Consider the following 21626-nt stretch of genomic DNA (forward strand, 5'->3'; position numbering starts at 1 on the left):
TCATCAACACCAAGGAAAAGTGTAAACTTGTATTAGTTAACGTTTTGTGATTAGGTAGAAAAGAAATTAGTGACCAATAGGAACCGGCCAGTGTTCTCTAAGACCAAGTCAGGCCAAGAGCATGTGGGGAAGAGCAAAATAAAAACCAGAAATCAGTTCACTTTGTCTTGGTAATGAGTAAATAAAATAAAATGATGATTGAGAGTATAGGTAGAAGAGAGAAAACAAATGGATAAAATGTTTATTATTTGCTGATTTCATATACCCACACAATTCTTAACCACTGATAGTTGGAAATTAAATGTAATTTGTTCCCCTTTACTGGCACAGGAATGGACTGTGCAAATGTTATCTTGTGTTTCTTAGGAGTTAGTGAAAGCTGGGGTCAAAAACGCAGGACAAATTCCACATGATGCAAGGCTCTGCCACCAGGGGCTAATCCAACAAGCCAAGATGCCTCATGATAAAAAATTATCCCATATGGCAACGTGTTCCCCAAATGCCAGCAGAGAGAAATCTCTCATATTGCTCTTTCAATCAAGAAAAACTTTCCCCCTACTGGTATTACCTATGGTTTTTGCTGTTTCAAGAATAATATACCACACTGCTCATTGTAAAATCTTCAAAATATGAAATAGAGTGTGGAAGGCACTAAAAAGTCTAACTTGATCCAGTGATAATTACTGTTAATGGCTTAATAACACTCTTTTACTATTTTCTTGCTGAATGAAAGAATGAGAGGAAGGGTGGATGGGTAGATGGATAAAATGCTTTATAACCTGCCTCTTTCACTTGATATATTGCGCACATTTTTCCTTGTAGAGACACACATCTAGAGATTTGCTTCTCTTCTAACAAGTGCATAATATTCCATTATATGGCTGTACCGTGATTTATTTAACCGTATCACTATGATAAAAGCTTGACTTATTTGCATTTTTAACTATTCTGTTATTAATGTTGCAATTATTATTCTTTCACATAAACTTGGTACCCTTATCTGATTATTCCTAGAGGACAGAATCCTGGGATTGTTGGGTCAAAGATCATGTAAATTCTAAATTTTGAATTATTATTGCTTAATTGCCCTCAGGAAGGGTTCTACAAATTTACACTCCTGCCAACAGTGCAAGTCCCTGTTTTCCCCACCTCCTGCAAAGAGTAGCTCTCATTGCATACATGGAGATTAAGCCTCTGCTATACGTTTCATGGCCATTGGTATTGTTTCTTTTGTAAATTCTTTTGTAAATTGTCTATCATCTTTGGTCAACTTTTCTCTTGGGGAATTTGTCTTTTTATTATTGATTCATAAGTGCAAAATACTCATTAGGAACATAATCCTTTGTAATATGGGGAGATATTTTTAGAAAGCTATTTTGATGAAATAAATATTCCTGGCTAATGGGGAAAGACATAATATTGTGATTTAATGATTGGCCGTTCATATCCCGAGACCCTCCTCTGCCCCATGCATAGAAGGTATGCACTGCACAGGAGGCACATAGAAGATGCAGACAGATGCATCTTCCCCGAACTCGGGTTGCTGACTTTTTAAAGTAAGAGCTAAACCAAGTGATAAATAAATACATAGATGCCACACAGTATGAAATGTCGTAAGAGAGTTACAGGCAAGGTTCACTGAGGGCCTAACAGGCTCTGGTCTGGAAGAGCAGTAAAGGCTCCAGCTTTCTTCCCCGGTTATCCTGGTTATCTTCTGTCATTGTCTTAGGCTACTTGTATTTTTCTTTTCTTTTTTTCTTGGTTTCAGCAAAGCATCTTTTAATGGAGGTATAGCTGATTTACAATGTTGTTAGTTTCAGGTATACAGCAAAAGTGATTCAGTTATATACATATGTATAGATTCTTTTTCAGATTCTTTTCTCCTATAGGTTATTTTCTTACTGATTTGTAAGCAGGTTACTCTGATGTACTATCTTTAGAAACAGCATCTTGGACTCTGTTGGGATGTTCTGAATTCAGAAATATGATAGAGTGCGGGTGTTGGGAGAGATGGTAATTTCCATTTAACAACTTCACCTCGTCCATCTCCTGTTCCTGTCAGAGAATGCCCAGGCCTGGAGGGAGGTTCCCGTGAGAGCCAAGCCTCACATCACTGGAGTGACACACCAGGCCCCACTCGGGAATGGCGCTTTACCCTGAACGAGTGTAGGCTGAATCCCCAAAGCAACTGGCAGGCTTCGAGGAGCTTGAAGGAGGGGAGTTACACCTCCTATTTGTGCTGTGGAAGCACTTTAGCTGCTGTGTGTAGGGTGGGTTCAAGGGGAGCAAACTGGAAGGCAGGCGGACCCCTGAGAGAGCTGCTATAGGACGGAGATGCAGGGCCTGAACTGAGGTTCACGCATGGAGTGGAAAGACGTGGAGGGAACTGGTGACTCTTTGCACGTGGAGGATGGGGAGGGTGAGTGATGGTGCCATTCACTGAGTTAGAAGGCGGATGGGGAGAAGCAAGTTTGAGAGGAGTTTAGTTGAGAAGAGGTACCTGTGGGACTCGGAACGACGACACCCAGGAGGCAGCCACATTCGTGAGTCCAGAGCCTACGGCCAGCTCCCAGCTGGAACTCTAAGGCTGGGATTAACAGATACACACTACCGTATATAAAATAGATAACTAACAAGGACCTACTGTATAGCACAGGGAACTCTACTCAACATTTTATAATAACCTATAAGGGAAAAGAATCTGAAAAAGAATATATAATACATATATACATACTGTGCTCTACACCTGAAACACAACATTATAAATCAACTATACTGCAATAAAAATATAAAATTTTTAAATTAAAAAGTAAAGTTGTGAGCCATCAGCCTGCTACTAAACACTGAAACCTTGGAAAGGTATTATCCCTTGCAGTAGTAGAATGAACAGCAGAGCTGGCACAGAACCATAGGGAAGAAAACCAACAGAGGAAGAGGCACAGTGGGAGACCAAGAATCCTGGGATAGATGCCGCCTCTCCACAGGCTCTGCGATGCCACAGTATGAGTCAGCACAAACCTAAGATTCGTTCTTCAGCCCAAGCTCAACATTTTAAAATACTGTCTCCAGTGTTTCCATTCCCCGGTGTCATGGCCCCAACCCAGTCAAACTCTGTTTCTCACAACTAGTTCTTTATGGTTGAAGCAACCAGCCTCAGGGTGTGTGGTGTCTCTGTCACAAGGTTCATCCACTGACTTTTGCACAACCCCAACTAGCCCTCTATTTCTGGGGCTCTGCCTGCTCACCATACATCCTCTTTATCCCACGCATAGCCCTGTGGAGAAATATTTCAACATAAGGAAGCATGTTTTGTGGAGGAAGAAAAAACCCTCCCTCTAAGTGTTGATGCTTTTGCTGAAATGAGGCACGTCCACAAGCTGCACAGGGCTCCCGGCTGAGGGTGGGGCAGGTAGGGCCAACTGGGAGCCAGATGGTAACGACTTGTCTGCCAGGAAAGTGTTTCTGACCCTTGCCTAACAGAGAAGTAATTTTTAGCAGTGGTTAAGGAGAATTTGCTCTTCCTTTAAGATGACCCATTTTTCCACTAGGCAAGACTCGTTCAGCTGCCCTCCCAGAGTCCTTACTTACACCCTGGTTTGAATCACACTTTGGAAAGTTAATTATTTACCATCTTGTATCATCAGTTGTGTCCCCAAATATAAGTTCCCTGAGGAGGCCAGAGGCCGTGATATTACTTCTCGTGGAGTCCCCAGGTGCCCAGGGCTGGCCGGCATCTGTGGGAGGCCTCCATGAAGGGCAGTGAATCAGGGGATGCGAACACTGGGGATCATAGGCCCGCTCCTCATAAGCAGGGAAACTGAAACCCGCAGAGGTTCAGCAGTGTGCCCACATAGCCAGCGGAGCAGAACCAGGACTGCTGAGCAAGGAAGTGAGGTGAAGCAGGGCAGTGACTTCTCAGGAGCACGGCCCTGGCCAGGCCTCCTGCACTTATTAGCCGTGTGAGTGGGAGCCAGTTCCCCGCCTCTGTCTCCTCTTCTATAAAACAGAGACAGCAGGAGAGCTCAGGGCTGCTATGAAGACTGAGTGGGCAGATCCAGGGAAAGCAAAGAAAACCATCTCAGTTCAGTGCAGTATTTGGGACTTCTAAGTATTTAATACAAGTTTGCTGAATAACGACATTTTCAATCTAACTCTGCCCACAGTGCAGTTGGGAGCTGGGGCTTCTTGTTCCCCAAGTACAGGGCTGTTCCCTCTGGAGACAGAGGCCCACGAGGCTCTGGGCACTGTCCAGGCTGCACTGAAACTGAAGCATCTATTATCAGGGCAGTGACCTACAGCCAGGCCCCACAGCCGGGAGTGGAAGTGTGACGTCACGCAACCAGAGGCAGAATGGAGATGGAGTCTGCACTGCACCGTGAAGGAAGCAGCATGAGTTCCACAACAACCACTCTGGGTGCCGGGTGGTGGGAGAGGAGGGACAGGTTGCCTCACTCCCCAGAGTCCCTCCTACTCCTTGGACCCATGCTGTGTTCTCTTGTAATAGGGAAGAACAGATCTGACTCCATATGGATCTGTTTCTTTTACTTTAACCTCTGTATTCCATTGCTTTTGCTACAAGTAAAGCATGCTGCCTATAGCCTGAAATATACAGGATGGCCCATTCTCAAGGCTCTGACCTTTAAAGGTGTAACACTTTTCCATTCATATAGAGATAAAAAGTTGCAGAACAGAGAATAACATTTGTCTTGCTTGAGGTTTACAAGAACATTGTGACATGACCTACGTGGGCAGCTGCAAGAACAAAGGATTTCCACACCAAGAAGTTTGCAGCAACCAATCACACCCCTTCCCCTTTTAGTATAAAAGAAGCCTGAATTCTAACTCGGGCAAGATGGTTCTTTGGGACACTAGTCCACCATCTTCTCGGTCTGCTGGCTTTCCGAATAAAGTCACTATTCCTTGTCCCAACAACTTGATTTACTGGCCTCTCTTGCAACGAGCAGCATGAGCTTAGACTCAATAACACTCTCAGTTACACCTCTCTGCTGAGTGTTAATCCCCATGATCTGTTTATGCCACCCCTGTGTGTTCTTGTCCTCACGTCCCAGCCCATCACGACAGGCTCCTCCTATTTCCAGAACTTTAGCCACTGGCACATCCTTTTCCCCTTCAATCATCATTGCTGCCGTCATCATATAGGCTTTGTACCTATCTGTTTGGTTGTTTATTTGTTGGTTGGTTTTAGAGTATGATTCGTTGGCATAGAGTTCAAAAACTAGCAAGCTAGACCATATCTGCTAAGGCGTGTATATTTAGGTGACAGTACTACGAAGAGCACCCATACTACCCAAGGCACTGTTCTAAAAACTACACATATATTAACTCATATTTAATCTTTTAAACAACCTCATCAGCTTGCATTCTCTCGTGATCCTTACGTCACAGATGAAGAAAGTGAGCACAGAGAGAGAAAGTATTCGGCCCAAGGATACGCAGCAAGTGAGTAGAGGAACCAAGAAGTGAATGAACACCTTCTGTCTCCAGAATCCATGTTCTTACCACTGTACTATGTACTATGTACCACTGTACTATGTACTATGCTGCCTTGTAAAAACAAAACAAAACAAACACACAAAAAACATGGGAATGATTGTTCCAGAAGTCAGCATAGTAATTACCTTCAGGGGGAGGCAAGGGATAGAAATCAGAAAGGGATGAAAGGGAGATGGCAGTGGTCCCCTCATGTCCTAGGTGGTGGTTACATAGGATTCACTTTGCAATTACTTGCTGAGCTGCAGGTGTCTCTTACGCAACATATACTATTGAGGGCTGGAGGGAGGAGCACAGTAGGCCTTGAAGTTGTGGTTTCTGCTTAACGTGGGTGGAAAGCGAGAGGCCACACCTCAGGGTCTGACTTCTCAGCCTGCTCCTCCCCACAGTGCAGTGGGGTCCCCGGCTTCATGTTGTTGGCTCTGTGGCACCACAGGGCCTCCTGGGCACTGAAGAAGCCGGAGTGCCTGAGGGGCTCACATCATTGGAATAACCGCTATCCTGGGCTCCCTCATCCCTGGGGCCTGGACCTGAGGGACCTCCAAACTTCCTGGGAAGTCTTCCAGAATAATCCACCAGGAAGGCCAGAGCAAGGTACAGCCCAAGGCAGAGAGGGCCAGAGCCATGGTGGGTCCGGAGGGAAAGGACAGGGCCCTCAGTTCTCCACGCTCTCATCCTGCCTGACTGTGACCTCCCAGGCCTTGACCCTCTTCTCCACACCATCTGAGACCCCCAGAACACAGCACCCCTCAGACCTCAGCTTCCATCACTCTCCTCGCTTACTCTTCACTGGCTGCTGACAAAGAGCCATTGTCCACTGCTGCCCAGAACGAGGCTCCAGCTCTTTCATGGGATTTCCAAGTGGTGAGGCACGGCACTTGGGAGTCCAACCCTAATCCGGTCTGAAGTATGTGGGACCCTGCCAAGTTACAGTGTTCTTCTCAAGGCCCCTCGATTCTCGCAGGGGGACGCCCACGGTGTCATTCCTCCCAGGAGCAATGACTTGTGGCTTTGGAGAGAGTCTGTGTCTGCAATTCTTCTCCATTCTGGCACTGGTATGCTGATGATGACACCAGAATTCCCCTTCTACTCCCTAATCATCCTTCAAAGTCCACCTTGCTTCCTGGCTCCCCCTCATGGGGTTCATCCCTGAGAAATCGGCAAGGTCAGCAGAATCCCCTCCCCTCACCCCGCACTCTGCTCACTCCCTCTGGGTCAGTACGCGCACTCCCAGCTCAGCGGCTCTCACACAGCCCTGTCTCCTGACTGCTTAACACTCTTTCCTCTGCTAATACTCAGTAAAGGCTTTACGGCCGGTTTGCAATATGGCAGGCACAATGTCAAACTCTTCTGTAAATTCTCTCATCTAATCCCCATTTAAATACAGCTCCTGGCACATGGGAGGGGGTCCATAAATATTTCTCGGCTGGATGCATCCTCACGAAAATCTTTTGTGGGAGGTACTATTAATCTCTCCATGTCATAGATGAGAAAATTAAGGCTTAGAGATGGTAAATAACCAGTCCAAGGTCACAATGACTAGTGTCAGAGCTGGGATTCCAAGGGCTTGTTTATTCCTAGGCCTTATATACTCAGCCCGTTGATCTTCTGCAGTTTATTCTTTCATTTAACAAATATTTCAGTTTTTACTATGCACCGGGAACCAGTCCAGGTTCAGGGATGCAGCAGAAAATAAAAGAGAAAATTTCTGCCTTACGGAGTTTATATTCAAATGAGGGACACAGATATTAAATATGATAAATAAGTAACATTTATAGTATGATTAATAGTGGTAAGAGCTGGGGAAAAAAATAAAGAAGGGAAGGAAAGAGTGGGCTGTCATTTTAGATGGAGTGAGCAGGAAGTCTTCACAGAGAAGGGGTAGTTGAGTACAGACCTGAAGGAGGTGAGGGAGATAGCGCCTCAGAAATCCAAGGCAAGAGTACCAGGTGCAAAGGCCCTGAGGCAAGGAGGATTCCTGGTGAGTCCCAGGAACAGCAAGGAGCTCAGCGTGGTTAAAGCAGAGTCACTGAGGGAGAGGGCAGTGGAGCTCAGAGCAGCAGGGTCAGGTCGCATAGGACCTTAGGCCACTGTACAGAGTGGAGTGAGTGCCGTGGAATTCACTGGAAGACTGTGAGGGGAGGCATGCCATGTTCTGATGTGCTTTTAGTGAGGTTATTCTGCCTGTTGATTGAGACTTTAGAAAAAGCAAGGCAAATGCATCAGCAAAAAAACTAGCTAGAAGGCTGCAGCGATCCTCCAGACAGGATATTATAGTGGTTAGACTAGGAGGAGGCAGCAGAGGTGGCAGGAGACGGTTGATTCGGGATGCATTTTGTAGGCGGTGCCAACAGGGTTCCAGACCCCTGTACCCACTTGCCTGCTGGACACCTGAAAGCTCCCTAGCTCCTCAGACTCATCAGGTCTGAAATTGAACACATTATCTTCCCCCAAGATATCTTCATTCCTCCTACACTTCCATCTCCGGTAATACCACTCCAGCTGGACAGTGGTCCAGCCAGAAACCTGGGCATCACCCTCGATTCCTCCCTCTGCCCACCTCTCACATGCAATCGGCCACCCTGTCCCATCCAGTCTGCTCTCTCCTCCTTCATCCCCACGTCCTCTGCCTCATTCAGTGCCGCATCCCTCTGGCCTGGACTCTCTCAAGTTTCCCTCCTCTGGCCTGGGCTCAGCAAACTCTACACGGCACCAGATGGATCATTATGGGAAGCAGACCATATCCGTTTAAAACTCTTCTAAGGCTCTCTGTTGCCTGTTGAATAAAGTCCAAATTCTCTGGCTCCAAGCTGTCTAAAAGAAATACATTGCGAGCTACACATGTAGTTTGGCTTTCTCTAGTAGCTGCATTTTGAAAAGTAAAAAGAAAACAGATGAAATTAATTGTAAATATGTGATTAACCCAATATATCCAAATATTATCATTTTAATATATAATCAACACAAATATACTAATTATATATATTCATATATCTATTAATTATATAATATATGTATATTTACTAAGTCTTTGAAATCCAGTGTATAATTTACACTTACAGCACATCCCAGTTTTGACCAGACACATTTCAAGTACTCATTGGCAACGTGTGGGTACCAAACTGTACAGTGCAGCTCCAGACAAAGCCCTCTCTCATGGTTTTTTCTACCACTTTTCCTGTCTCATCCCTGTTCCCATTCCACCTTCCCCTGCCACTTGTTCCTTGTGTTCTAGCAGATCTGACCAACCTAGAGTACCCCAAACACACGTGCTGTTTCCTGACTCCCTGCCCTTGCACATAAATACAGTGGTGCACAGCAGTAGGCCTGTACCCACTCTCAAGAGCCAATTTTGCACATCTCTTCCCCACGTGCCATTCAGTGATGCCATATTGGTAGCTTGACATTGGCCATCGTGGGAGTATTTATGCCACAGAGACTGACAAACACTGTAAACCAGGCTTTTGGGGAGGATGGAGACCACCTGCTAAACATATCACTGCCTATCACTGCACATAATACTCACCCCTCCATAATCCTCTTCTCCCACCCCTAGTTCACCTGATAAACATTTCATCCAAACATTTTATCATTTCATTCATCCTGTCTGTGTAGGTTTGCCCTCCTACTAGTCTTCAAGTTTGAAAAAAGAGCCTAGTTTTCTGTATGCAATTAGTACATGAGGTCCTCCCTCCTCCTCTGTTTTTTCCCTGAATACCCTATCATAATTATCACTGTATATAAGAGACCATAAAAAGAAGCAGTTTAAAGTATAAGTTTAAAAATGAAACCCCTCTGGGTATGAATCCTGCCTCCTCTACTTACTGGGGATGTAGCCTCAGTCAAGGTACTCATTTATAACAAACACTGGTTTCCATACCTGAAGAGAGGTTTAAAAACACATCATCACAAGATTATCGTGATGATTAAATTATATAAATTGCTTAGTCCATTAGCTGGCACATACCAGACACTCGAAAATGTTTAGATATTATTAAGTCTTTCAGCATTTATCATTTGTATAAAGTAGTTGCTCAAAACACTTTTGTTAAAATAAATGTTGAATGAAATTTCAGAAATTCCTCATGTCCGATTCAGAGAGTGTATGAGTCAGAACTCCAGCTGGAGACAGACAGCACATACACTCAAAGGGCTGACTAAGGGAGGGCTTGTTAAAGGACTCTTTACAAAGGTCTGAGCAGGGTTGAGGGAAGTCCAGGGTTGGCAACAGTCTGTTACCACCTGTAGGCATGAAGGTGTGATGGGGGAGCATGTCCCTGAACCCGGTGAGAACTGTAGCTGGAGGAAAGGCCACCCAACGGGAGCTATAGCCTCAATGAAGGAACCTAGCAGGTGTCAAACCATCAGGATGGGGGTTGAAGGGATACTCCACCTCGATTTTCTCCAGCTTATTTGGAGGACGCCCTGCCGGTGCTTCCCACTGGCTGAATCCAAGTGAAGCCCAGGGCAAGCGGTACTCACACAGCTCCTGAAGGTCAGCCTCTTGGGCAGTGAGCTGATGGGGAAGATGGAAGATGGGCTGGAGGCCCAAAGGGAGACTCGAGAGCAGAGACTTCAAGTGGGATTGAGCCTCCTTCAGCCTGCAGGTGTCAAGTCTTGCTTACATACCATAGACAATAATCATTGAGACTGGGCCTTGAAGGATAGAATCAGATAACAAGCATTCATATGGGCCAATTTTGGTTACTTTATCTACAAGTTTGTTCTCTCAAATGTAAGAAAGCTGATTTCATTCTGTAATCCTCTCCTTGGTTGGCACCTAACAATTCTTAGAGTCAGGAAGTCCATTCCTATGTCTTAAAATATTCCCACCACGACAGAAATATATTGTATTTTAAACAGTTCTCTGTAGAGAGGGGAAAGAACTGGTATGTAGATGGATAAATAGATAGCCTTAATTAAATCACCACTATAGTGTTTTTACCTTTACAATTGATCATCACAGCTCTTTTCATTTTTCTCCTATGGTCCTCTTTTCCGACTTTCTAGTGGGCCTGTAGAAATGACCTGTTGAGTATCCTGCTGATATCAGAAGAACTGTTAAAATGCCGATTGTGATTATCTTTGCTGCTGTTGTAGGCCTGGATGATTTTCCTGGGAAGGCCTGGAGGGAGGCTGTAACCATCTCCTGGCTTTATTGTGGGGCCTCTTCAGCTTCTCCACAAGTCCCTTATTCTGGAGAAAATGGTTGTGGCCAGACCAATTCTACTTCCCTATCTGTCCTAAAATTTGGTGTTCTGAGTCTTCCCTTCCCAGCTAACACTTTCTAAAAGTACTGGCTGACATGAAAAGAAATGACATTGAGTTCTTTGTAGTGAGGTGGTTGGACCTGGAGTCTGTCATACAGAGTGAACTAAGTCAGAAAGAGAAAAACAAATACCATATGCTAACACATATATATGGAATCTAAAAAAAAAAAATGGCTCTGAAGAACCTAGGGGCAGGACAGGAATAAAGATGCAGACGTAGAGAATGGACTTGAGGACACGGGGAGGGGGAAGGGTAAGCTGGGACAAAGTGAGAGAGTGGCATGGACATATATACACTACCAAATGTAAGATAGCTAGTGGGAAGCAGCCACATAGCACAGGGAGATCAGCTCGGTGCTTTGTGACCACCTAGAGGGGTGGGATAGGGAGGGTGGGAGGGAGATGCAAGAGGGATGGGATATGGGGATAGATGTATATGTATAGCTGATTCACTTTGCTATACAGCAGCAACGAACACACCATTGTAAAGCAATTATACTCCAATAAAGATGTTAAAAAACAAAAAAAAAGTACTGGCTGAAGCCCATTCCATAGGAAAGAGGTCCCCAGAAGGGGCAAGCAGTGAGGGATCCAGACTCAACCAACATTCTGATTCCTCCAGTAGAATGTAAGCCCCATGAAGACAGGGGCCACGTCTACCTGCTTACCGGTGTCCCCAGTGCCTAGCCTGCTGCCTGGCACATAGCAAGTGCCTACTGTTTTTATAGAATGAATACATGAATGAATGCACACTGTGTGCCGAACACTCTCATGTCAGCAGTGGGCAAGGCCTCAACCACAGACCTTCTGGCTTTTGTAGTCAAATGCACCCCACTGCTTCCCGTCCAAGATGCCTCCCTTCAAACAAGCCACTTTGCTTTACCTTCGCTATTCCCTAGCCCAAGCTCAGCTTTTCAGTAATAAGCCTGGACCACAGCGGCTGCCATGATCAAGAGCTCCTCTCCCCACAGCTAATTAACCCATGTGTGTTACTGTCTCTTCAATGTTTGCCTTGACCCAGAATCTTCTCCTTCTGATCTTAGGATCTGCAGCCACTTTGGGGGAGATTCTGTGTCTATCCCAGAGGTTTCTCTCTTTTTTTCTTTTTTTTTCTTTTAAAGAGACAGCCTTTATTTTAAGGATTTTTACACTGAAAACTTCAAAAAGTGGTAGGTTTTGGGAACTTATTGACCTGTATTTAAATGGAACCGTTGACAAAGATTCGCCAGAAATAATCTGAACAAGCGGGAAAATAGTTAATACTGCTGAAACCGACTAAAATAACTCCAGGATAGATGGTTTATCTGACATAACGTTACCTCTAAATACTGTCACTGATATGAAACTGACTGCTTCTTACTTTTCAAAACACACAGTGGTATAATTAACAATATTCAATCACTTCTGTTCTTTCCTGAATATATAAAAATTCAAATACCAATTAAAAAACTAATATATTCTTTTCTTTAAATGTTTCTTATAGATACAATTTCAATATTTTCATTCAGTGGTGGTGTGGTTTAAGAGACTTTTCATTCACAAGTCAAACAACAATCCGCCCAAAGGGAACTGACAGTCTGTAGGCTCATAGTACAGATAAAGAGTTCGGGAATGCAGCAGCTGACATTTCTAAACTACAAAACAGATAAAATTCTTAGAAGATACTTGCAATAAGCTCTACTAAGCAGCTGGCCACAGGACTAGAACATCTGACAATTTTCCTGGTGATTTCAACGGGACTCCAGATGTTTCCAAATTCAACTTGAACTCTTATCTTAGGCTTTGTATGTTGCTTTTCCAGTGTCGCTAATGACACAAACACGATTCAAATCCCTGAAGTATTTATTATAGTCAAGGGCATATCCTACAACAAACTTGTCTGGAATTTCAAATCCAACAAAGTCTGGTCTATATCCAACACTTTGAGGGGTCCTTTTCACCAGCACACTTGCAACCTTGACCATCTTTGGATCACGCTGCTTGGCCAAGGAAAGCAAGGTTTGCGTTGTTTTGTCAGTGTCAATTATATCTTCAACAGTCAAGACATTCTTTCCAGTGAAAGTTGAGAGATCATCTCCACCAATTACTTTTATGTCACCTGTTGACTGGTCATGACAGTAGCTTTTCAGTCTGATAAAATCTACCGTCATAGGTATAGATCTATCACTATTTCTGTTCAGTGCTTTGATGTAATCCAGCAGGTCAGCAAAGAATTTATAGCTCTCCTTGAGCACACAAAGGGCCAGGATGTGACGGCCTCCCATCTCCTTCATCACATCTCGAGCTAGCCATTCGGTCCTGTCTATAATTAGTCCATGAGGAATAAATACCTTTTCCAAATCCTCAGCATAATGATTAGGTATACAAAATAAATCTAGGTCATAACCTGGTTCATCACCACTAATCACGATGCTGGGGCTGTGGTCGCCATAACGGAGCCGGCTGCGTATGGGCTGAGGGCAGTCTCCAGTGGTTTCTCTTTGAGTAAACTATTGTTGAGATACAGTAAGTCCCCCACATGGGAACATTCAAGTTGTAAACTTTCAAAGATGCGAACATGCATTTGCATGTCCAATCAGGTAAGCTAGTTCACGTGTCTGGCATACATTGTCACGTGCGTGCATCCTCCACGAGGGGTTGTGCTTTTGTGCACTTTACTGTCATCTATGACAAGAAAAAAAGAGCTACTACCCAGACATCACTGGATCGTTTTTTCAAGAGATAGAATTGATCCAGCAAGGAACCAGAACCTGTGCCATCAGTGTCAGGCGTGAGTGAAATACAGCTTGCCCTCGGTCTCCTATTGCTGACGGTCCTTCAGCTCTACCATCTCCCACCTCCTCTCCCTCCTCCAGTCAGTAACTCTTCTTGCCTGTTCACTCGATGCCAGCCCCTGTATGCCAGCTGTTGTACTGTACCACTGTACTTCTTGAGGTACTGTACTGTAAGATTAAAAATGTTTTCTTTATTTTGTGTGTGTGTTTGTTTTTTATGTATTATTTGTGTGAAAAGTATTATAAACCTGTTGTAGTACAGTACTATGTAGCCGATTGTGTTAGCTGGGTACCTAGGCTAACTTTGCTGGACTTACGAACAAATTGGACTTAGGAACACGTTCTCGGCATGGAACTCGTTCGTATGTGGGGTACTTACTGTATTAGAAACCCTGTCTGCCCCCAGAGCCACCACCTGCCAGTAGTGAGCTCCACGACCCAGTGGTGGTCTGGCAGCTCCTGGGGCATCCCTGGTCGGGGTGGAAGCCTGTCTAGTTTCAGGCTGCCCCAGGGTACCCACATCAAGCTGTAACCTGGCTCCAGACTGAGTTTCCCTTCAGTTTTTCCCTCCAGTCATCCCCACGGACTCCTGGACATCCCTGGATTAAGGGTCCCAGGGAATGGTGAGGACAGTGTCTTGTTTGGGTCGCCCTCCGCGCCTCCCCCACGATGCAGTGCCTCACTGTCCAGGATGTCTCCTTGCCCACAGCCATAACTACCAGCTCTGGGACTTCTGTTGCCTCTGCTTGCCCTGGCTGTGTTCTCTCTGGCAGAGCCAGCTGTGGAGCTAGCAAAGCCCTGAGTGAAAGACACGCTTGATCTTTTTGCAGTCCCTTCTCCTCCACTTATAGGTATACCTTTTACAAAACTTGAACTCTTGTGGGTGGGCCTTGGGACAGTGTCACATTTCAGAAGCACAGGACAATAGCCAAAATAGATTAAAAGGAATGTCTTTGCTCATCCCTCATGCAAGTCATTATGGAAGCTAGACAAAGATTGGAACTCATAAACATTTACTACATTTTCGTTTCCGTCTCCTTTGCTCAGAGGTGCTCTGAGAGGCTCTCCTCCTATCCCTGAAGAAAACTCCTCTACTCTCTGCCTCCACCTCCATTCTCCTCCTCCCCCAGAACTGGGTTATATAGCTTGACTTAGCTTCTCTCCCAGCAACAAGGATCCTTCCTCTTTGGAAGTGGGGGAGAAGTCAGGAGTGTACAATTAAAGAATTCTTTTTATATGTTGGGAGAGAGGGAGTAGTGAGTACTTACACAGAAATCAGCTCTGGTCCATCACGTAGTTTTCAGAATAGGCATAGCCTCATGATTTTATTCTTAGTCACTAACCACTAGAAACACGTTCCTACTGATCTTATGATGTTTAAAGTGTCATGTTAACGATTACCATCCCAGCTTGGTAACTGAGCCAGCTGGCTGGTGAAAAGCAATAGCTCTGTGCTTAAGACTGGCTCAGGAACAGGATTCTGATGAGTTCTAGTTGGTCAGTTTTATCTGGTAGAGGTAGGGAAGGCTGCAACTGCATCATGGCTCTACCTTGTGTGGCAGAGCCTGTTCACCCATTCATTCATTCACTCATTCATTTATTCAACCAACCAAGATTTTTCTGTGCAGCCATTACTAGTCCAGCTCTGTGCTACATACAGAAGAGAGAGACGAATAAGTCTCAACCTTCACCTAAGGAGCACACCTCAAACTGGGGAGACAATCAGGCGACCTCATCAATCATAACACAGTTTGGTGGTGTAACGGCAGACAGAGAAGCAGGAACCAAAGGGTCACTGGGACAGAACAGCTAACTCTGATGTGGGATAGAGATGGATCAGTCTAAGAAGCCTTCTCAGAGGAGGTGATATTTGAGCTGGGTCAAAAGAAAAAGTAGAAGCACTTCAGATGAAGAATGAAGTACCAGCATTTCAGGAAGAAGGCACAGAACAGGCAATGCCACAGTTACATGAAAGGGGATCCTAAGTTTGGGCAAGAATGAAAAGCTTAGAATAGCTGGACACAGAGTAGTGGGAGGGATACTGGGAAGTAGGTGGGGGCAGAATGTGAAGGACCTTGGAAAGTTTTAAAAAAATATTGGAGGAAAATAGAAAAGATTAAAAATTACCTATACTCCCCATCCTTTATTAATGTTATAGAAAGTATGACACAATGGAAATTTCCTCTTTGCCCATCCAAAATCACCATACCAAGGAAACCTCTGCTAATAGTTTAATAAATGTCCTCCCTTTTTCCTAAATTTATGCAGGTATTTTTATGTATACAAATTTAAATCACATTTTAAAAGATCCTATACGTATTGACCTGCATTTTTCCCCCAGTTAGTAACATAGGAGATATGTTTACGGATCAATTTATATAGAACTATTTTGTTGTTTTTAATAGGCAATGAGGAACCAGTGAAGGACTCTAAGTTTGGGAGTGAGTGGGTCAGATCTGTTTTATGTGGAGGCTGGATGAGAGAGACGAGGCCAGGAAGCCCACTCAGGAAGGGTAAGGATGAGAACCCCACTGAAAAGGGCACAAAGATGAGATGTAAGAGAGGTTTCTGAGGTAAAATAGGCAGGTTGTGGTGACCAGTGTCGGCTGGGTTGTGAGAAAGCCTTGGTGAAGTTTCATTTTGTTATACATAATAGAAGCTACTAGAAGTAGCTTCAGAAGAAACATTTTAAAAGGAGGATTCAAGGGCAAGAGCTACAACCAGGCCTGAGGGGGCTTGGAATCCGGAAATAGAAAACTATCATGGGTCGAGATCACTGTCTACTCTTTCTAGAGCGAGGGTTTCTCATTCCAGTTTCTCTCTGAAGGTCCACCTCATCATCCTTTGTGTCTGCTTCTCCGTGCACTTGTGCCTAGCTGCACTTAGGAGGGTCTGCAGAGCACGCTGTACTACAGACAGATCAGGGGTGTGTGTGTGTGTGTGTGTGTGCGCACGCCCGTGTGTGTGTGCTTTTAGAATTCCCTGGGCAATATCAACACAGAGCAAAGGTGAATAACCCATAGTAGTGGGACTTGTTCCGTGTCTCTGAGGCCCATTCCAAATTCCCAGGAAAGGTTGTGATTGGCCCAGCCAGGTCAGGTGTTTGCTTTGGTCCAATCAACTGTGTTCATGGTGGAGCACAGGTCAGAATAACCAGGTTAAGTCAGTCAGGGACAAGGAAGTGGAGGGGGAGGCAGGAGAGCCCATGACTTCTAGATTTTGTGGTTCCACACGACACAGGCAAATCAGATTTCACGTTCACCTCTTGCTCCTTCCCCTGGGGACAAAGCCTTTGCCTGAGTGGACAGAGTATTTTGTGTCACTGGCACGGGTGCCATTACGCCGTCTCTGCCTGAAAGGACAAAGGGAATAACTTAGTCCCTCGGCTTCCGCCGCTGGGGCTGCCGGGCCGCCCTCCTCCCAGGAGCAGCGCGGCCTGACTGCTCGGGGCTCAGGGCCGGCTGAGCAAGGCCTGGCGGCACAAAGTACGTCTCCCCGGAAGTAGAAGCGGAAGCAAACAGCTGTGAAATGATGCTTCATTGCAATCAGCTTCTTGCTTGTCATTAGGATGAATAACTGTAGGTAGACTGTGGCTTCATATTTCCCTCCGAGCCGGGAAAGAGCTGACCAGTGGGAGGCAAGCCTCTCGAGCTGGCAGCAGGCAGCAGGCTGCGCCTTCCCCGCTATTTACCTGCGTCGTCAGGCCGCTCCTCCCACCCCTCAAGCCTTCTCCCTGAATGGAGAACTCCTCACCCCCGCTTCCCCCTTCCTGGGAGGAAGGGGCACTTGGTGGCGTGTGAGGGAACTTCTTAGCCCAACCGCAAGTGATTTCTGTTTCCTGCTCCTCCAACTCAAAGTCACACTCCTCCCCGGGGGCGTGGGTCCTAAAATACTTACAAACCTCAAGACCAGCCCACGCACGGGTGGGTTTGAAGCCAGTAGCCTCTGTTTTTCGGTCCTGCAAGGTCTTATCTTGCCTTTCAATATCCTACTCTTGACTTTTCAGCCGTGTTTCTATACTTCTGCCAACTCCGTAATTTATGGATGTGCTTGAGTGATTTTCTTCAGGTTTCATTTTACATCTCTGGAAAAGCTAAGGGGGTTATATTTTTATGCCAAGACAGAGGGCTTGCTTGAGACTCAGCAGGCCTTAAGACAAGCCCCAGATCTGCTAATTACTAGTTTTGTAACCTCTGGCAGATGACTTCAGTTCCCTCCCCCATTCTCCCATGGCTATGTTTATACGTCTATTATTATATGTATCACTTCTCTGTGCTCCCTAGGAGATTCTGAACTTCTCAAGACTAAGCTTTTATCTGTCTGGGTAACAACCACAATAACTAGTACAGTGCCTGACACATAGCAGATGTCCAGAAAAACTCAAATGTAACCTCTAGAAGTCTATAAAATTGAGATAATTATACCAAATTATAAACATTAAATGAGGCAATTCATGTGATTTATAAACGATAAAGAATTATAATACATATGTCTAAAAGTTATAACAAAGCCATTATAAAATTTGTACAGCTTTTAAAAATATGCTTCTATCAAATTCGTCTTATTTCATATTTGAAAAGCTTAGGGTAAAGGATTGATGAGGAAAAGCTAAGATTTCTCATTTACAGTGACTTTATTAATCACATGACTTATTCTGTCTCTATCATAAGCCTCTGTTCTCACATGTGGTGTTTTTGGTTTTGTTTTCTTTTGTTTTCATTCAGTGAGTTACGTTGTTTAATGGTTGATACATTTGGTATAAAGGATGATAACTGTAACCCAGGGTTTCTCAACCTCTGCACTATTGACATTTTGGGCCAAATAATTCTTTGTTGGGGGTTGGGAGCTGTTCTGTGCATTGTAGGATATTTAGCAGCACTGCAGCTGCCCTCAACGCACCAGATGCCAGTATCACCCTCCCCCCCACCAAGGTAACACCCAAAAAAGTCAAATGTCCCCTGGAAGGAGAGAGGGGGCAAAATTGCCCCCATCCCTTCTATTGCTCTGAAGTTTTGACTCATGCTTTTTTTCTCTTGCATCTTTAAGTATTAACTTTCTCAATATTTGAAATGTATGAACTCATGTCTCTTAAGTGCTGCAAAATAAGACCAGTCTGAGTCCTACTCAAAGCATGTTTCACTGACTTGGATTTGAAGGTACTCATGTCCTTCAACACATTCGATTAGTCAGAGAGAATTTCCTAGCTTGCCAGAGAAATTCCCTCTTTCTCCCTTATTCTTCTTCCATACTCAGGGTTGGTACAGCCTTAATATCTATCCCTTACACCAAGACTTTGAAGACCAATCCTACAATTCCATCACCATTTCTTCTAAGAAGCAAGTAAGCTTCTTACTCCTAGGGCCTGTGATGGCCTGACTTCTCAGAGTTCCCCCAAGCAGACACATATTCAAGGCCCCTCTGTGAGCCTCACTGCACTAGAGGGACCCTAGGTCTATAGCATGTATACATTTAGGTGTGGACACTCTATATTACCACCAAGCACAAGTCTCTCCTAAGTGATCTGCACCTATCTTCCTTTTTACACATGTACCTTTGCTCCTCACCTCCCTCCCTTCCTTTGCATTTGGTGTCTTTGTGGACTTACCCCAATTCACAGGCAATGACGTAACTTTTCCATCCCCCCAATGGCTGGGGCCAGTGTCACAGTCCTCGCATTGCAGACAAGATGCTTGCTTTCCTCCCCATCTCCTGTCTACCCTCCTTTGAAGAGCACAGCCTATGGTTTTATCTGACATTCATTTTCTCCAAAGTGCAAAAGCTGTCATTAATAGTCTCCACCTGTTTGCCTATGAACCTGATAAGCATGAATTTACCAAGTACAAATGCTCTGATCACCTGTGATGCTGGCAGTCACTTAACAAATGCCTCTCTCCCACACAGAAAGGATGCTGTCTCATGAATTGAAAATGACCCTGCGTACCATGCACACAGTTTTCATTCCTCCTTGAGAAACCACGTTCTTGTGGACAAAAAAGAATGAGATTCTGTCATCTGATTGCATTATGCCTGTGTTGGATGCTCAGTATCTGGCACATAACAAGACTTTTACAGTTGTTTTTGGCAAGAGAGTTTGCTAACTCAAAATTATCTTTACAGAGTAGTATAACCAGCTAGTTTTAAAGTTAATTTGTGAAGATGAGTTGACATCTTAGAAGACAGGAGAGTAGCTAATTAGGAACTTATCTGAAGCGGAAATTTTGAAAGGCTGTTTATTGTATCCAATATGTCTCAAAATAATTCTCTACACGTTGAAAACCACCATCAACACCACTGCTTTGAGCTCCTACTTAGTGCCTGGTGTACGTTATGTCATTTAAACCTCACAACAACCTGGTGAGGTTTTCTTGGAGATAGCTATCCCCATCTCACAGGTTAGGAAACTAAAACTCAGAGATGTCGTGTGAACATGACCAAAGGCACACAGTCATTAAGTAGCGAACTTAGGATCCAATCCAAAGCCCAACAAAGTGAGATGTTGGATATCACTATTCAGTATAGGGTTTTCTACAAAACTCTGAAGCGGAGTAAAGAGCTTCTTGTCTAATCCCAACAAGTATCACACTAAGAAGTCCTAAAAACATCTCACAGAGTAGTATGAAGAAACAAAGATTAGGAATCAGATCTGGATCTTAATCCATACCTTCCTACTTTCTAGTGGAATCATCATGGACAATTGCCTTATCATTGCTGAGCATCAGTTTCCTCATCAAAAACAGAGATTAGGGGCTTCCCTGGTGGCACAGTGGTTGAGAGTCCGCCTGCCGATGCAGGGGACACAGGTTCATGCCCCAGTCCGGGAAGATCCCACGTGCCGCGGAGCGGCTAGGCCCGTAAGCCGTGGCCGCTGAGCCTGCGTGTCCGGAGCCTGTGCTCCGCAATGGGAGAGGCCACAACAGTGAGAGGCACGCATAACGCAAAAAAAAAAAAAAAAAAAAAAAACAGAGATTAAGGGTTTCTGTGGGTAATTATGTATTAACTCTTATGCTCTACAAAAATGTATTTTGCCCATAGGTATTTCCCAGGAGCCTCATCACCAAATCACGGGAAGAACCTGGCTTCCCTACTCAAGTTGGACGGCCATTGCCAAGGCTGTCCAAAGGCGATGGTGTCCTCTTTCCCATAACATCAGTGATGACACAGGGAGAGTGAGCATGTCAGGCCACGGGGACTGCCTCTCTAATAGGCTGACCACATTTGGAACACAAACAGAGCCTCTTCTGAGCAACCACAAGGAGAAGCCAAGCAGACTCAAGGGCATGCCTCCAAGTGGCTGGCCAGTGTCCACGGGCTTTAGAACACTGTGGTTAGCCTCAGACTCTGTCAGAAGGGACAAGTCCCAGCTCCCAAGGTAGTCGCTTCCACAACAGTAAACCAAGATGAGTCATGTGAGGATGGAGAAACCTCTAGAGACAGCTTTCCATGTGAGGATCACTATAAAGAATTAAAGCTGGAGACGGGAGAACTCTAAGAACCCGGGCAGCTGATGTTTCCGTCTTAGTGAGTCAATATGTGAGACGTGGCAGGACATGAGCATGTGTGTGTACCTGTTCACACTCGTGTTCAATGAAGGAGAGCCTCTGTGTGTCCTTCTGCCTCCTCTTGGTTTGCCAGCTGCCACTCAACAGTATCCTTGTGGATTGGAGACTTACACAATATTATTACTTGAGGGACAGTCTGGTTCTTTTTAATATTACAAAATTGCTCTTTCAAAAGTTTGGACCAATTCATTTTCACTCTTGCAGAGTATAAGAGGGTCTATTTTCTTCACCAATTTCAACACTTGGTAATAGTATTATTATTTCTACTTTTAAAGTAATACTGACACATGATGAAAATTACATTTAAATAGTATATAACACTGTGAAAAATCTCCTTCTCCCCCTCCTTACACTGTTCCACTCCCTATGCTAACCAACTTTAGCCAATTCTGATTTTAGTTATTCTGGTGGTCGTCACAAAATACTAAATAATATGCTTATGCCTCAGTTTCTTGATTTATCAACTCTCTACAGTATCTACTGACTCCTGAACAGAGATTTGTGCTAACTTA

The 21626-nt window shown here is 44.7% G+C and overlaps 1 protein-coding gene and 1 pseudogene across 1 annotated transcript in view; both read right to left on the reverse strand.

The window, feature by feature from the left end:
* Window positions 1–19517, reverse strand: part of LOC137219006 (phosphoglycerate kinase 1-like) — a 35164-nt gene extending 15647 nt beyond the window's left edge. The window contains 2 exon segments of the mRNA XM_067726966.1: window positions 16818–16907; window positions 19161–19517. Coding sequence (XP_067583067.1) covers window positions 16818–16907; window positions 19161–19311 — 241 coding nt within the window. The 5' untranslated portion in view covers window positions 19312–19517.
* Window positions 12105–13172, reverse strand: LOC137219007 (hypoxanthine-guanine phosphoribosyltransferase pseudogene; annotated as a pseudogene).
* Window positions 19518–21626: the final 2109 nt, after the last annotated feature.

This window comes from Pseudorca crassidens, chromosome 2 (assembly GCF_039906515.1).
Source record: "Pseudorca crassidens isolate mPseCra1 chromosome 2, mPseCra1.hap1, whole genome shotgun sequence".
Classification (NCBI taxonomy): Eukaryota; Metazoa; Chordata; class Mammalia; order Artiodactyla; family Delphinidae; genus Pseudorca; species Pseudorca crassidens.